This window comes from Sebastes fasciatus, chromosome 14, assembly GCF_043250625.1.
Source record: "Sebastes fasciatus isolate fSebFas1 chromosome 14, fSebFas1.pri, whole genome shotgun sequence".
In the NCBI taxonomy this organism is placed as follows: domain Eukaryota; kingdom Metazoa; phylum Chordata; class Actinopteri; order Perciformes; family Sebastidae; genus Sebastes; species Sebastes fasciatus.
The window spans coordinates 15706249-15723539 of record NC_133808.1 but is presented as its reverse complement, the minus strand read 5'-3'; the positions used below and the strand labels follow the sequence as shown (position 1 = coordinate 15723539).

Sequence of the window (17291 nt, the reverse complement as noted above, 5' to 3'; positions counted from 1 at the left end):
TTAGTGAAGGGGGTCTAACGTAGTGTGTCTGCCAACAGTCTCGGTCGAGGCAGACTTATCTCAGAATAGATGCTGCGGGAGGAGCCCGCTAAAGAACAAGGGACGGGAGGACTAGTAAGTGCAGAATAGATGCTGCAGCTGTGAAATGAAGAGCTGTCGCATCCAGTGAGCACTTTCCTGAGCAACGGAAACACTTGGCACAGCAGAAATAAATCATGTGCTTCAGTGTAAGATTGTATTTTTCAAAACAGAGAAGGGAACTCTTGTGTGCTTGTGTGACAAGATATTTGGTCAATGCATGCTTTTTCTACATGTGGAAGTATTTTTGAGGATATATATATATATATAACGGAGTAATAGACTTTTAATGTGCTAATTTAATGAATAACCTAAACTGTAATGCAATTTAAAGAATCACAAACTGCATTAAAAATACACAAATCCATTCTGCTGAGTGGAAACACACACACATACAGTATTGCTCAAGCAGTGACTAGTTCATTACAATGTGTCCTCCCTTTAGTAATTGTACTGCATCTCTATCACATTAGTCACAGTATACAAGCAATTGTAAAAGGTATTTTCTACTGCAATTAGAACGGAAAATATTGGAGAGATAATGCATATTAAATTAACCGGCTCTTCTCAGATAACTTCTGTACATCCTGGGATAAAATGACATCAAATATAAAGACTTTTTAGTGCACCTGTTCTGTAAGCCAACAAGAACACCTCAAAGGTACTTATCACACAAGACACAAGGCCAAGGATTAGGGCTGTCCTCCAACAAAGAAATTCTTAGTCCACTGACACTCATACGATTTTGACGACGAATCGACTCATTGATTTAATCAACAGATCTGTGAAACTGAGTTTCTCCATAAAGAATCACACAAAAGCACCACTTTAAATCTTGTGTTTACCAGAGATGTGCTAATACGTTTCCTGAAATAAGTCATTCGGCATGAAAAAATCATAAAAAACAACTAATAGACCAAAGAAATCTTAGTAGACTAAGACCAAAGTGGCTAATGAGTTGACTAATTTACTAAGAAGGGGCAGCCCTACCAAGGATGCAGGGGGAGAAGTGTGTACTGGTGTATGGAGTACGATACACCCCAACTTTGGACAATTTAATCGACAGAGATGCGTTCATCACAAGGATGACAATTCAGCAAAAAAAAAAAAAATCAGTCACTAACCCTTTAACTTATGCCTATGGATTCAGAGTATGCACACTTTCATAAAACTCGTACAGCACTGGCACAGCTGGGCAGGAACAAGTTCATTGTGAGCAGCTGACGTGAACACAAAGGACAAATAAAGACGATTTACATGTCTGAAGGTCAAGCAAAGTAAGAGACTCTTAAATGTTGTTATGGCAATTCATACTATTACATTATCCCCAGTCTAACACACTTGTGTGTGCACTCCCACAAAATGAGCTGGTGCTGGGTGATTGATTGCAATTATTTGCCTTTTTATAATCAGTGTAAGTATTATTCCTGACTTCCTGACTAGGGGAGGCAATTGTAACAATTTATGGTTTTAATGTCATTACTCAAAAACCTCTTGAACTATTTGGATTAAAAAAATATATGTAGGCAACTTGTATTTCTGTTCTACTTGTTAACAGTCATCAAATGGAAACCTTTTAATGCAGCAACAAATTGGTAAAAACTTAGAATTAAACTTCCAGTCTATAATGTATATAGTATATAATTATTCTAATATTGAATTGAATCGATCGGCTCCATTGTCACCGATACCCGATGCAGCTATTTGAGTCACGATCTGCTCCATATCCGATCGGTATCGGTGCATCCCTAGTTAGAATCACAACATTGATTGAAACACTATACGTCAAATGTTACATGTGCCCCCACGTGCAGGGGCGATTGTAACAACACACGTTAAATCCTTCATATAAATACCAAGGTCCACAATAAACTACCAAGAATATAGATAAAACTATTTAAAATCCATTGAACAATGAATTTCTTTCAGACAAACTTTGATAAGTATGAGACATAAATGTGACAGGCACAGTTTGCGTTGGTTCAGGGGGCTCACCGAACCGCCTAGTGGCAGTAGCCAAAAATGCATGTAGGGATTTAAATATTATCTATATATATTTTTTTTAAATAACACAGAACTAATAAATAATTGTAATGATGAATAGTATCAACCTTTCTTGTGTCTTCTTCTTTGACAGAATAAGAAACCAACAATATAACATTGTGTGATCTACTTTACTAGGATGCTCCCTACTCTTTAAACAGAAAATGCACATTTTGTATTGTGATATTTACTGGAAATGCCATACATACACTATAGCCAACAGCAAGTAGGAAACTTTCAGGTGATCTCCCTCCAGCCAGCGGCCACCTTATTTAGGATTTTGTTGTGAATTGAGGAGGTATCGTATAGATATTAACTCCTCATTTCAACTTCACAAATATGCAGTCCCTCGTCCGTTGTGATGCTTTCAAACGTGAGCGATAAATAGAAACAGGGCGTCCCACAAAAGTTCAGCTGCAAAGGTCGCACTGCGCAGCGCTGTGTCGCTCTCGGACAGTTAGGATGTTCCATCAGAAAACAATGCAATCAAACTGATTTTGTCGTTGACGCTCGCTCGCCTCACATTCCGTTAGGATTGTCCACACAGCATCCACAACACAGTAGACCTCTCTGTGTTTTAACATGCTATTAGACACCACGGGGTAGCCTACTGTAGGACTAGCAACGAGCAAGGCTCATCTCATCTCGGGTTTTGCGGTTTGTGTGAGTTTGGTTTCTATGGTAATTCTCGCGATATTCCATCACTCATTGAGCATATAAGTCGGGATATGAAAATGCACCTGCTGGTGCCTGATTAGTAATTTTAGTGTAAACTAAACCTCTGTTGTAGGCTACACATTACATTCCTTAGGGATGTGACAGTGAGGAAAATTTCCCACCGGTCAATAAACTTGTGACAACACGGGTGTTACCGATTACGCGGGATATTTTACTAGAAAAGATGACGGTCAATATGTGATGCGCGCTTACTTTGATCTTTTCCGTCGGGTGGCTGTGTGTCTGGCCTCTCCCGGTAGAGTTTTTGCTGCGGGGGCCGCTGCGGCTGTGACCGCTCCGTCCTCCTCACAGCGATTAACGCTACCTCATTAACGTTATGGTTCTCTTATAGCATTAGGGTTTAATCTGAAATATTGCAAAATAGATGCGCTTTGCTTTTCGCTTCGACACCAAATCCTCCGCCATCTCTCGGTCGGTCAACTCTCTCTCGTCCCGCGTGTGAGAAATATGACACCTGCCACTCTGAGCTGAGACTCCGTACAGAGCAGACGCTTTCACTTTTGTAGCATCTGTCATCTGACTATCTATTGTTATCACGCCGCTGATACTCCAAAATGAACTAAATGGGTTTTATTTCTGTTAAAAAGCAGACCAACACGTAATATAATCGGTGTGTGCCCGACCACCGTGTAACACCGGTAACACCGACCACCGTGACATGCCCACATTCCCTCTCGATTTTTTTTTTGTGAACCTCCAACCTTAAATTTCAAACTGCGCCTATATGAAGTTTGTTCTTTGGCAGGCAGAGAGGTGATCATCACAGACCATGTGCATATATGTCTTGTTTCTGATTGGTGAAATTTTTTCTTTCATGGTTTATTTAACAGGGACCAATACAATGTACATAGACAACTTAAAAACAGCTATCTGATGCCAGTATCATAGTGCTTACAGTGGATGCTAATTTGCAACACCTGTCCCTAGAAGGGCTTTTTGTGAATTTGAGATGTTACATTTGCCCCCGGTCTCCACTACAGTATATCACTCCAGTGGGAGCACCATCTCATCCATCACTCAGCTCACTTTTTACTGTTCAAGAAGACTGAAGGCTATGCCAACTAACACCAGGACAAAATTAAATGTATCATAAACCTTAAAGTTCAAACTGCGCCTATATGAAGTTTGTTCTTTGGCAGGCAGAGAGGTGATCATCACAGACCATGTCTTGTTTCTGATTGGTGCAATTTGAGATGTTACCATTGCCCCCGGTCTCCCCTACAGTATATCACTCCAGTGGGATCTCATCCATCACTGAGCTCACTTTTTACTGTTCAAGACTGAAAGCTATGCCAACTAACACCAGGACAAAATTAAATGTATCATGGGGGCTCCAGCAGTGCATGTGTCTTGCATGCCACATTGATGTGGTTTGGAGCTTATTTCAGCATATCTGCATTCACACACATGCAAACAAGGTGGAATCATATGCATATACCTTTTATTCCTCTGGGCCTCCTTCTTATCCATAATGACAGGCACACAGTTCGTTAGCTCGGTCCAGTCTGCATGCAGTCCGCAGCTCCAGCCGGTAGAGAACCGGGAGAAGAGCCAGGACTCCTCTTTGCCCGGCCGGTGACATGTGCATTTCTTCTGTCCGGGCTTGCAGTCGCACGGCTGCTCCAAGCGGATATTCCTCACCAAGTGCCTCCCGAAAGTGGTCCCTCCTGTCTTCTGGATGTGCAGAAACACGATCACGTCGTCCCCTTTGATGTTGAACTCCACGTGTCTGTCCAGGTCTCTCTCGGTGAAGTTGAACTTGGACGGCAGCTTGTAAGGAGGGCTGTCATCCTCCAGGTCCTGATCTCTGTAGAAATCATCGCTGTTGTCCTGGTAGAGTAAGCTCACACCACTTAATTTCTCCCCAGCCTTAAAGTAGCACGAATTGCTGCCAGCTGGACATATGTACTGGTAACCTATCATAACAAAGAGGACAGCTAAGATAGGCACCAAGATGAGCTTACTGGGTCTATCATCCATTATTTCAAGATAGTGCACTTCATTCCATTACTGTGAATAAATAAATAAATAACCCCTATGGGATCAATAGCCATGCATGCCTCAGAAAGACTCCCACATGTTGATCAGATAATGCACATAATGTGGAAGTCCACCTTTTCTGCACTGCGCTGGAAATCTAGTCCAAAGTCAAGAGTCATGGCATTCAGATGTGTGGCTGTCCAACTTCTTCTGGAGCCGGTTGTACAGTAGATGAGCTGCTGCATCCGCGCAGACGACTCCCATAGTCCGGTGTCTGAAGTTCAAAATGAGGATGCTGATGACAGTTTTTTAGCTTCTTTATCTAGTCTAAATCGCAGTGTGGTTCATTTCGGTGGTAATTCTGCAGAAATGTGCCGCTGCTCGGACTGGACTGGGCTGGATCCTCCTCCGGCTGCATCCTACATCCTCCTCGGTCTGACTGACTGTGCTGAAGCAGCTTTAGAGAGGAGGTTGCTGCTGGTACTGATGCTGAGGATGCTGATGCTGATGCTGCTGCATCCCAGCCGACACATATGCGTTACCTCTTTCGTCGTCTTGGTTGGGCTGGATAACTCTACATCCTATCCAATAACCTGATATTTTCAGGTGGAATTTCATTCATTCATTCATTCATTCTCACTGTGCAATATCATTTCCCACTTTTGTTAATAGTCTGTTTATTGTCAATACTGTATATACTGCTCCTATGTTTATACTTCCTTCTATTTAAATGGTTCATATTTTGTTACACTTTGTTTAGCTCTTTTTTTTTACTGTGTTAGCTGATGCATCTTGTTTTTTGCACTATCCCCTTTGCTGCTGTACACTGCAAATTTCCCCACTGCGGGACTAATAAAGGAATATCTTATCTTATCTTATCTTATAATCTTGTTTAAAGCCAGAAGCATGCACACGGACACTGAACTGAGAGACAACATGGACATTTAACCATATATAAATATAAAATCCCCTTTAACTTTTTTGAAGCACATTCATCCCAGTGTGACCTTTGATGATTGAAGAGATAGGGGCGAATTAGCTTAAAGGTCCCATATTGTAAAAAAGTGAGTTTTTTTTATATTATAAAGCAGGTTTAAGTGCTATATAAATACTGTTAAACTATCAAAACGTTCAATATACGGAGAAACACACAGCCCGTATTCAGAAATTGTACGTTTCAAATTTCTGTCCATTTGTGATGTCACAAATATACAATATATAGACCCTTACCCGGTTTTAAACATAAACATTCTAAATGTGTCCCAATTTATTTCCTGTTGTAATGTATGTAAATAATATCAGCTGACAGGAAGTAAACATGGACACAAACTGTTGCATAGCGACGCAATTCCGTTGCAATTCTGTTGAAATGCACTAAAACGGAGCGTTTCAGACAGAGGGTAAATACAGGCATATTCAGGCAAACAGTATGACGAAAATAAAGAGTTTTTTTTAACATTAAATCATGTAAACATGTTCTAATAGAAACACAAAATCCAAGTATGAACCTGAAAATGAGCACGATACGGGACCTTTAATGTGGGACATTTTTTGCATTTCAGACTTCTTGCAATATGAAGCCAATACAAATACAAACCCAGTACCACTCCAACATCCTCAGGATGTGTCATAATCAAACCAAAAAATAAAATGCAGATATCACACACATAAAAGAAATGGTATCAGTACTCTTAGTGTAAGTTCTCTCAGACAAATCTTTATTTCCTAATGTGGGACAGTCATGTCCGAAATGAAGGACACTAAAAAGTCTGTTAAAAGACACCCTGTTAAAAGGCCTAAGTCACATTAATTAATGTAGGAAACATTCATGGCTAAATGTTCAATCACATGTTCAGTGATTTTACCACTTAGCATATTATTGTTGTTACAAAAACTAGGCTTATGTGTGGATGTTACATGGAGAATCGAACAACATCAAACAAACAATAAGACTACAAATAATAATAAATAAATAAAGATTATAATAGTTTTGAAGTATTTAGGCATATAGAAAGACGTAAAATATCAATAGTTTTATTGACTTTTATTTGTTTGAGGAAGACCTACACCCACTGGAGCTTGGGTGTCCCACTTTACGGCTACTCACTATTTCTCTCCATCAGCTCAATTGTATGACATCATAAAGTTTGATTTATGTAAACAGAAACGACCACTAACAGTTAAATTGTCCATTTGCAAAAGCTTATAACCCTATTTTATCTTTAGTTTGGGATTTATCCTATAATTATCATTACTGTCAATGTGTACTTTATTTATTATTATTTATTTAATTTTAATTTGCTTTTTTAAATCTTATTTTCTTTTTCTTTATTTCATTTAACTTTGTTTTTTGGTCTTTATCCTTTTTGCAGTAGTCACAAATCCATTGGAACCATAACATATTGGTGCATTGCCTTACTGGCATATCTATCTATATCTTTTTTTAATTAATTCATTTTTTATTTCATGTGGTCTTCTGTCATTGCAGCTTTGGTTAATTAAGCAGTACCAATTATTTTTGCATTTATTTTCATATTTTTTTTTGTCATTTCATGTCACTAGCGGCCAACTGCAAAAAGTTTCAATTGATATGAAATGGAGAATGTTTTTACAAAATGACACCAAAATTAAGTTTAAAGGAGTGTGGCTTTGGAGGAATCTTTCCAAAATGACCCTATGACGTTATCAGTGTTATCTTATTGGGTTTGGAAAACTTAAGGTTTTGTAAAAGCCTGCTTCACAAGCTGGGTGCATGGAGATCCAAAGAAGTGAACTTTTACCAGGTAGGTAAAAAACCAGGTAGGTTTTGCCTGGTTTGAAAATAGTAGGATCCAGCATTTTTAAGCCATACAGATAATAAATCAGAATATCTCAGCATCTAGTTTATTTGTTTAGACCTTTTCCCTCACCTATTTCTCACAAATACACCAGTCTGATACTAAATTGCTGCACAACCCCCTTTAATATTTCGATGATTGACTGATAGATTGATATAGACATTGTTTAATCTATAATAAGTATTATGATTAATGTTATTATTATTATTAGGGCCTATCAGTTGTTAAATTATAATACTCTGCATGTGCTATTTCAACATTAGAAACTGAAACTTGCTCTCATTTATTCTGGTCCTGTAAATTTACATGTGAATTGTGGAAAGATGTCAATAATTTTATACTTGTTAACATTTTCTCAGATTTTGCACTGTACTATATAAATATTATATTTGGTTGCTATGATTACAGTGACAAAGACAGTAATGCATTGTTTCTTATTAATTTAATTTTAATTCTCGCAAAGTTCCACATTCACAAATGTAAATTTACCAAAAAAAAGCCTAATTTCTTTGTATTTATGAAAGAGATGGATCTATATCTGTCAACAATTTCTTCCTCCTCACAAAACAAAAAAGCAATGAAAACAATGAATGTATGCAATATCTTTAAAGTTTTAAAGTGAAATTATTGTCATACTCCCGCGTGGTCTTTTTTTCTTATTATTTATTTTATTTTTTAATTTTTAATTTTATGTTTGTTTTGTTTCATTTCTCTGTTGTCCTTGTATGTTTGGCACAGCTCTTTGTTTATGTTATCACTATGCTTCTTCTGTATGTAAATGTTTTTAATGTTTTTTGCTGTTACTATGTATACAGTCATTTGAAATAATAATAAAAAATAAAAATATAAATAAATAAATGAAAAAGGCTCCAGTGTTTAGTGGGGGAAAGTGTTTCTGCCTCCTTCGCTGTCCACCACTGTGCCTGAATAAAAATACAACTTTAACCACCAGATTTTTCTAAACTTCTACACCCACTGTCACCACTTCTGTCCATCTAAACAAATTGACAAATTGTGCTTATAATAAATAAAAACACACGATGATTTATTTTCATTTGACGGTTGTCTTCAGACACGAATAACGGTTACCATGATACGCCGCTGCCCTGGCAACCAGCTAGCAACCTTAACGGTAGTACTGCTTGTTAGCTTAGCTTAGCTGCCCAAAATACCCCCCTGAAGCCTCGTATCTCTGTATGGAAGCGGTCAGCATCTCTAACCGGGTGAGGGATTTATTACTGGCAACACACTGACCTATGGTAATGTATTTATAATGTACTGTTGCATGTTTATGTTAAAATAACGCGAGTGTAACGCTAGCTTTTATGCTACAGCTAAGTTAACTTCTCTGTCTGACCCCTTTGAAGGTGTTTTATTTTATACATAGGTGTAGCTAACAAACACTTGATTTTTCCACATGTAGCAACTAGAAAGCACTCAACAAGTGTTCACTGAATGTCTGAGGTTAGACGTCTAGCGCATTGGTGTTGTGGTTTAGATAGTAACTTAAGACTACGTGGCACTGACTGGCACTTCTCAAGTCAATAATTGGATGTGCCAGTTTTCTTCAGCTGAACAAAGACACAACTGAGGTCGTAGTTTTTGGAGCCAAAGAGTAAAGATTAAAGGTTAGTGCTCACCTACAATCTGTGATGTTAAAAAGCTCGGACCAAGCCTGACCTGAGCTTTAACACTCATATTAAGACAATTACAAAGACAGCCTTCTATCACCTGAAGAATATAGCAAGAATTAGAGGACTGATGTCTCAGCAGGATTTGGAAAACTAGTCCATGTATTTATCTTCAGCAGACTTGACTACTGTAACGGCGTCTTTACTGGTCCTACTAAAAAATCTAGAGAAGACAGGCTGTGTCAGCTCTGTCCACAGAGACAGGTAGAGAGAGAGAGACAGCTCTGTCCACAGAGACAGGTGGAGAGAGAGAGACAGCTCTGTCCACAGAGACAGGTGGAGAGAGAGCAACATTTCCTGCTACAATGTAGCACATATGAAGAAATTAGGAAAACATTCTTTACAAACATTAAATGTAAACTCCCAAGATTTTGATTCCCTCTCTGACCAAAATAAAATACAACATCTACTTGGAGAAAATAGTGTCATTACCATAGAAGCTGCAGGATATGTCAGTGCATGTCACAGCCTAAGAGACAACCACAACAACAACACATACTAGATGTAACTCACACTCTGCCTTTTATTTACTCCTCTACTTCATGTTTTTTTTTTTTACATTTGTCCTTTGATATTGCAATATATTGTTATTAATAGTTTTTTATTTGTTTGTTTGTTCTATTGACACAACAAACACGTATTACTTCTTTATTGTTTTCTTCCATTTACATGCATGTTCTTTTTTAAATATATATATATTGTAATTTGCTTAATGAATTGTATATATATATATATATATATATATGTTTTTGTTTTTATTTTGTTCTTTTTATTTATTATTGAATTGACACTTTGGCAATATTGTTCACCTGACAGTCATGCCAATAAGGCAAAAGGAACTGTACTGACTTGGCTTTGGTGTGTTTACTCTCTACCACTTGTAGGTTCATGTAAGGTCTCTCCGGGATATAATGAGGAACGTTATTGTGCTGTCACTGCTGCTGCTGAATATACATCATGTCAAATCAGCACCCAAGGGCGTCACTGCCAGTCTAAAAGCAAAGTGGAGCATGACGCCTTTCCTCCTGGAGACAAGGTACTCACCCCCTGGACAGGCATACTCATTTTTAACAGTCTCTTTTGCACTATATTCACTTTTTTAATAGTCCTGTATCACAGCTGTTACCCTGCACTATATTCAGTTTTAACAGCTTTCTTGTATTTGTATATATTTGTATTTTTATATCTGATATATTTTTTTGTACTTTGTACTTTGCACTACTAACATTTTTACTGCCTTTTTACTAACATGTTTTGCACTATGGAACTGTGATGCTGGAAACTTGAATTGACTTGATTCACTATTCATATATATGGACCTAAATAGCAACCAAAGTAATTTTGTTGTTGTTAACGCTGTTCATGACTTACTATGTATAAAGTTCTCTTTTTATGGGGTTACTAGACATTTTGGTCATCAATATGTTAATTTTTTTTTTTTTCTTTTGTGTGAAAAAATATTCTGATTGTAACCTACTGCTTGCCTGTAAGGTCTGTGTAATGCTGTGTAATACTTCACAGTGGACATTATGGAACTGACACTGGGCAGAATTATTACCAAAAAATATGAAATGATTATGGTCTATAGCTTTAAGTAGTTACTTCGGTACATACTGTGGTCACTGAATAATGCTGACTAATACTTTACTCTTGTGCAGCGAGTTTATTGGAGAAGATGGGAATGAGAAATTCTGGCAGTTTGTTGACACTGTGAAAGAGCTCACTGTATACAAGCACGGAGGTATGTTGTTTGATTCCAAAATAGATTTTAAATACTTTGACACATGGACAGGTGTGCGTCTTTTCTAAGAAACCTCAGTATTACTAATGTTGATGTGTCTCACAGAATCTGTGCGCTCGTACTACAACTTGATCCTCAAGAAGGCTGGCCAGTTCCTCACAGATCTTCAAGTTAATCTCCTCAGATTCGCTCTGGCCCTACGCTCATACTCACCAGCTGTTCATGCATCCCAGCAGGTATGTTGTGATCAAAATAGTATGACTATTTCAAAACCTTCTCAAGAGCAGCGTGGGAACATTACGGCATGCATCTATTGTCTGTTAATCCTATTCTTGACCCAGGTTGCTCTGCAGGCCTTACTTACAGTTTTTCGCAATTTTTACTGTGTGAAATTCTGCACATCAATAACTCATTTTCCCACAACGGTATTTGTATATATCTGTGGTTTCTCACAGAATTTAAACGTTTAAGGTTAATTATCTGTGATTGATCCAGTGACAAACAGTTAGCGTTGGTGATCAAAATCGAAAAGACTGCTTTTTGTATTACTCTCAGATGCATTTGTCAACATTCACATTGTGCATATTCTTATATGCAAAACATTTTTAGACATAAATGTTTAATAAATGTCAATCTGATCATGTCTTAACGCCAAAAGAATTAATAACAGATCAATGTTTAGGTCCAGTAAATTAAATTAAATTAATAAGCCTATCACATGTTGTCAAATGTAGATTATTTACAAAAATTCCCTAAATCCTGTGTCTCTGTGTCCTCTGGTGCTCCTAATGGCATCTGCAAGATTTCACAGACCGGAGGAAAACAACCAATCAGAGCCGAGCTGGAGCCTTACCGCCTTAGAGCGGCTGTCAATTACTTGCAAACTCTGATCAAACGGTTAAACTAGGCAGCGCTGTTACTGTAATGCCTATTTCTCACCTCAAATGTTTTCAGAATCATCTTGTAGTGTACTGTTTAGCTGTAAAATGAAATAGTTTCTGACCTGGCAGCCATGTTGAGATCAGTTGAGGAAATACCAAGCACCGCCCACCAGCTGGAGCACAGCCAATAGGAACGCTCAATAGAAACGCTCTCTCTCTCTGAAATGTTTTAAAGCCTGAAAACAGAGCCATGAGGAGGTGCAGATGTCTAGTTATCTCTCAGAACAGTTGAATTACAATATGCCGAAAGGTTATTATGGAATTTTTGACCAATGATGCCAAACATATTCTGCCTACTGCAGGTTTAAGTGCTTAATGTAAGAGATAGCAATACATGAAAGGTATATGCTGAGAATCCTGTGAAACTGGTGTCCATATGACATGAATTTTAAATGGATACTACTCAGTTGCCTTAGGGCTAAATTTGACTTTAATACTGAGTGACTCTTAATGAAATTTCAGTGCACTCTGTGTACACAGTTCTTTAGCCTTTTAATTGTCATGGTCTCAGATATGATAAGGAGGAATTTCATTTTGGTGACAGCAATGCACTGGTTGATGAAGTTCTCTAAAATGTGTTAAACTTGAATGAATAATGGCCTTTTGCAGCTGAAAGGAGGTGTTGTGCTGCACAGTGGAAATTGTGGAGAATATTGAGAATAAATCAATCAAGTGAAGGATTCATCTATGATTAACTTTGGCCCAAGTTAAAGAGTGATCCTGGCAGTGCTAGCGTCATGTTGTGGCCAGTGTGTTCTAGAACAATCCTTCACTCCTCCACGCTCTCTCACAGATAGCCAGTGATGAGCCTCCGCCTGAGGCTTGCCCTGCCTTTGTCTCCATCCATGGTCAACATAGCTGCAGTACCAAGGACATCAAGAAGCTCCTGAAGGCAGCTGCAGGCAGGTAACACAGAAGTCTTCCCCCTCCGTGGATAAATTCATTCTGTAGAGCAGAACAAGATACAAAGTTTACAGTTATTTTGTTATAAAAATGTTGCTTTCACCGACTGCAATTTGCCTGTAATGAACACCAACATGTTTTTGATACAAATCATTTTTTTAAAATTGAAATATCTTTAACAACATTTCCAAACGTTTGCAGGCCAAAACCATATTTATACAAGAACGATCACACATATCCAGGGGTCAATAAAACAGATGTGCCAGTCGTGATCCTCTATGCTGAGATTGGAACCAAGAAGTTCACCTCGTTTCATAAGGTGCTGTCAGAGAAGGCTGGAGACGGCACACTTATATATGTGCTGCGGCATTTTGTAGCGGTGAGTAGCAATGCTTTTGCAGCCATTTTAAAGTGGTGTTCCACTGATTAAATGTCTTTAATAATGAATGTGGTTTCCTGTTAGTGAAAACGTTATCTAGAAATCTCACTTGTGATTGTATCTTTTGTTTTTCACACGGAAGAGCTCTGTTTTAAAGGATATAAGGGCTTGTGATAATCTATATTTTTCTTACTGTCAACAAATCCCATGAAAAGATCAAAACCAACAATCTATTTTACTGACACGTATTGCCTGTGCAGCCAAAGCCTATTATAGCTTATTCCTCTGTGCCAGAGACCTCCATTGTTTCATCTTTACTTTTGATGATAGCACTATTGCAGTGATTCAACAGTGACATATTATTCCTTTTAGTACATTCCTCAAAATCTAACTGAAAACTCAAGAACTAACCCGAGATACAGATGCCTTTGATGGAGTAAAAGGTGCTTTTCTTTAAGAAGTCTGTTGAAGAAAAGCAGAGTGTGGGTGCGAAAGACTTCTGATGTTGCCTGTGAAAGCACGAGGCAGCGCTTTGAATCTGAGTGACATTAGTGTCAAGGTTGAATGTCAGTGAATCTGCTGCAGTATGTGGGGGCACATGTGCTTCTTGTTCCCTCTGGTAAAAACGTGTTATAGTTAATAACTTTCACTGGCTGTCTGGTTTTGAAAACACGTAAACATGGGAGATACACATCAAACACAGTTGAGGGGATAATATATATAGACATACAATACATGGCCAAAAGAATTTGGACACCTGAACATTACAGATCTAGAGGAAAATAGTTGAACACTCGTAGCCATGATGCAAAAAATGATTTGATAATTTACCAACATTTCAACATGACAGTCTTCTTCAGGGTATTGGCGAAACGTTGGTAAATTATTAAAAAAAAATTTGCATCGTGGCTACAACTGTGCGACTATTTTCCTCTACACATGTATTTTTTATTGTGGTCAGCACCTCTCCAACACTGGTGTGCGTTCCTCCTCTCTTCACCTGAACTTTACAGCCATGTGAAGCGCTAGGCACTGGTGTTGGCTGATAATGTCCGATTTGCAAACGGCGTTCTGACTCAACCAAACGGTGTTTGACGGGGTTCAGGTCAGTCAAGTGTTAACATTTTTCTTAATTGGAAGGAGCCTAGTCCAAACATTGAAAAACAAGCCCAGATCATTACTCCTCTTCGCCATGCTGTGCAGTTGGTACTGTCCAGACCATAGACTGTATATAACAATGGACAACGCACCTCCACTTCCTCCCATTGTACAAAAGTGAAGCCAAAATATCCCGGATACGGGAGCTGCCAACTTCTGATTTTTACGTCATTTGGAGCCAGAGTCTGCGCAGTAGTGATCGGACGGTGGAGCCGCGGTATCATAGTCCCGCCCACACGCCCACCAAGCCAATCGCGAGGCGAGCACGGCCACACTTGGCATTGCACATAGTGATGTTAGGCATGCGTACTGCTGTGCAGCCATGGAGACCCATATCGTGAAGTTCCCAAAAAAACGGATCATGTGCTGATGTTGCATCCCGAGGCATTTTGGAACTCGGTGGCGACTGCTGCAACTCTTGCAAGTTAAGGTAATTTCTCGGGCGTCAGCATTCAGCCTACTGCTGTGCAGCTAAGCTGTTGTTGCTCCTAGGCATTTCTGTTTCGCAATAACAGAACTTACAGCGTACTGTGGCAATATCTAGCAGACCAGAAATCTGATTAACTTATTGGAAAGATGGCATCCTATCACAGTGCCATGTTGAAAGTCTCTTCACTGTGTGTAGCCCACTCTACTCCCAATGTTTGTGAATGGAGATTAACCTGTCTGTATGCTTGATTTCATTTGCCTGCTAATTAGTATGGGTGTCCACATAATTGTATTGTATATAGTATGGGCAGAAAGCATCCCCCATAGGATGGATCTGCAGACTCTTGCAGATGATTATTGTCACAGCACTTTTGACAGAAATGTACATGTAAACAAAACTCTACACTGTTCTCCATTTAAGCCATTACTGTGCCTCTCACTGCCTGCAGGAGCCAAAGCCTCAAAAGATGCTTTTATCTGGGTATGGTGTTGAGCTGGCTATCAAAAGCACAGAATACAAAGCTGTGGATGACACCAAAGTAAAAGGTCAGCTTGTGACTTATCAAACATTCTGTGCTGGACTTCGCTTGTGTCCAAGGCAATAAAACACAAATCTTGTGCTTTGCAGATTCAGTTACAAACGCTGAGGATGACAATATTGATGAAGTCCAAGGGTTTGTTTTTGGAACATTAAAGTAAGTAGCTTAAATGTAACCTTACATTTACCATGAAGATTTTTTTCTTCTATTGTATTTTCTGTTTTTGCTGCTGGGCATCCTGTGCCTTGTGTGACTTGAATAAGAGATAAAAAATAAATCCTTGATTGTATTTGTATGTTCCTTTTTTTTCACTTTCCTCTCTTAAGAAAATCTCACCCTGAACTCCAGGAGCAACTCGCCGACCTTCGCAAACATCTCCTGGAGAGTACCAATGACATGGTCCCTCTCAAAGTGTGGGAAATGCAAGGTCTCGATTTTCCATTTCAGTTGTTCAATTTATTATAAGGAAAAAAAACAAGACAGGAATGTATAATTACTGCAATGCAAAATTAGTTTTAGCTTTTGAATTATTGCATATTATACCATTTGTGGCTGGGGATGATTTTATTTTGTATTGTTGTCTTTGACTTACAGTTAATCATTTTAACACCACATATTGAATGTAATTTCTTTTGCATGTATTTAATTTGTCTAAACATAATGTGCACTCGTAGATACTGTATAAATGTTGATGATATCATTATTTAATCTCCACAGATCTTAGTGTGCAAGCAGCTGCCAGAATCTTGTCCGTGCCAAAGTTTGATGCTTTGAAGCTCATGCGAGACCTCAGTCAGAACTTCCCGAGCAAAGCCAGGTCAGAAAATTCATCTTATTTTCTCTTTCTGGCTGACTGGCTAACACATTTGGTACCATTCCAAAAAATCCATATTTTAGGAGCCCTAGTCTGTGATACAATGTGTGAATCCAGGCACAACAAATGATGTTATTAAAGTGCACATGAAATATGTCTTTTATAAACGCATTTGTTTGAGTATTATCCACAATACATACAAACTTCAATACAGAGATCTAATCAGCTTTTTGATGTTTGCTTATTTTGGCTCAGGCAGCTTGTAATAATACCAAAAAGTGCTGAGTAAGAGTTAGGTGTTTATAGGGAGTTGACTGAAAACGTACCATCTTGAGGGCCCACAGGTTTTTGGAGATTAAAACTGGCGTTTTACTGCCGGCTTGGGACGTGCTAAAAGCTGATGGTGACTGTACATGTTTTACTGTTCCCACAGATCACTGACAAGAGTGGCCGTAAAGCAGGAAATGAGAAAAGAAATTGAGGAGAATCAAAAGGTGCGATATAATAAGCAGCATTTCCACATGATGGTGCAGGAGGTTTTCTTTGATAACGTCCTTAGTTTTATTTTAGACAATGAGTCTCTAATCTGTATCTGAAATACAATTCCATAACCTCAAATGTGAAATTGTATTTTCTCCTAGTCTCTGCACGCACTTTCTCTCTTCTATTTACTGATGTAGACTCTGTACACATCTTTTCTTGTCGAAAGATCGGACATTAAAGGTAGAATCGCTCATTTAAGGGTTTTGGCGTTCGACTAAAAACTTTGAGCTTATTCTTTCAGCGTCTCAGCGAGACCATCGGTGTTCACCCGGGAGACGGGGAGCTCTTCATCAACGGACTGCACATTGATCTGGACTCTCACAACCCTTTCAGGTAGGAACCCAGCAGGTCTGCCTGTGCTCTCCCCAGGAAGCCTCAGACATATGCTTTGGCTCAGTAATCCTGTTGCAACAAGATCAGAGTTTGGTGCACCGCAAAAACCACTGCCACACAGCTAATATGTATAAAACACTAACC

The 17291-nt window shown here is 38.7% G+C and overlaps 2 protein-coding genes across 7 annotated transcripts in view; one reads left to right on the top strand and one right to left on the bottom strand.

The window, feature by feature from the left end:
* The window catches only part of hs6st3b (heparan sulfate 6-O-sulfotransferase 3b), an 81165-nt gene extending 75446 nt beyond the window's left edge, over positions 1 to 5719 (bottom strand). The window contains exon 1 of the mRNA XM_074659204.1: positions 4298 to 5719. Coding sequence (XP_074515305.1) covers positions 4298 to 4839 — 542 coding nt within the window. The 5' untranslated portion in view covers positions 4840 to 5719. The remainder of the gene's footprint in view (positions 1 to 4297) is intronic.
* A 2909-nt stretch (positions 5720 to 8628) lies between these two features.
* The window catches only part of uggt2 (UDP-glucose glycoprotein glucosyltransferase 2), a 41554-nt gene continuing 32891 nt past the window's right edge, over positions 8629 to 17291 (top strand). For 2 of the 6 annotated variants that reach the window (XM_074659193.1, XM_074659192.1), the window contains exons 1-12: positions 8629 to 8899; positions 10252 to 10403; positions 11026 to 11108; positions 11214 to 11344; positions 12843 to 12955; positions 13154 to 13331; positions 15368 to 15464; positions 15547 to 15613; positions 15784 to 15884; positions 16175 to 16274; positions 16705 to 16765; positions 17056 to 17147. In XM_074659193.1, the coding sequence (XP_074515294.1) occupies positions 8873 to 8899; positions 10252 to 10403; positions 11026 to 11108; positions 11214 to 11344; positions 12843 to 12955; positions 13154 to 13331; positions 15368 to 15464; positions 15547 to 15613; positions 15784 to 15884; positions 16175 to 16274; positions 16705 to 16765; positions 17056 to 17147 (1202 nt within the window). In that variant the 5' untranslated portion in view covers positions 8629 to 8872. Of the gene's footprint in view, positions 8936 to 9151; positions 9305 to 10251; positions 10404 to 11025; positions 11109 to 11213; positions 11345 to 12842; positions 12956 to 13153; positions 13332 to 15367; positions 15465 to 15546; positions 15614 to 15783; positions 15885 to 16174; positions 16275 to 16704; positions 16766 to 17055; positions 17148 to 17291 lie in introns of those variants that run through there. The other 4 variants (XM_074659196.1, XM_074659194.1, XM_074659198.1 and 1 more) reach the window with 4 other exon arrangements.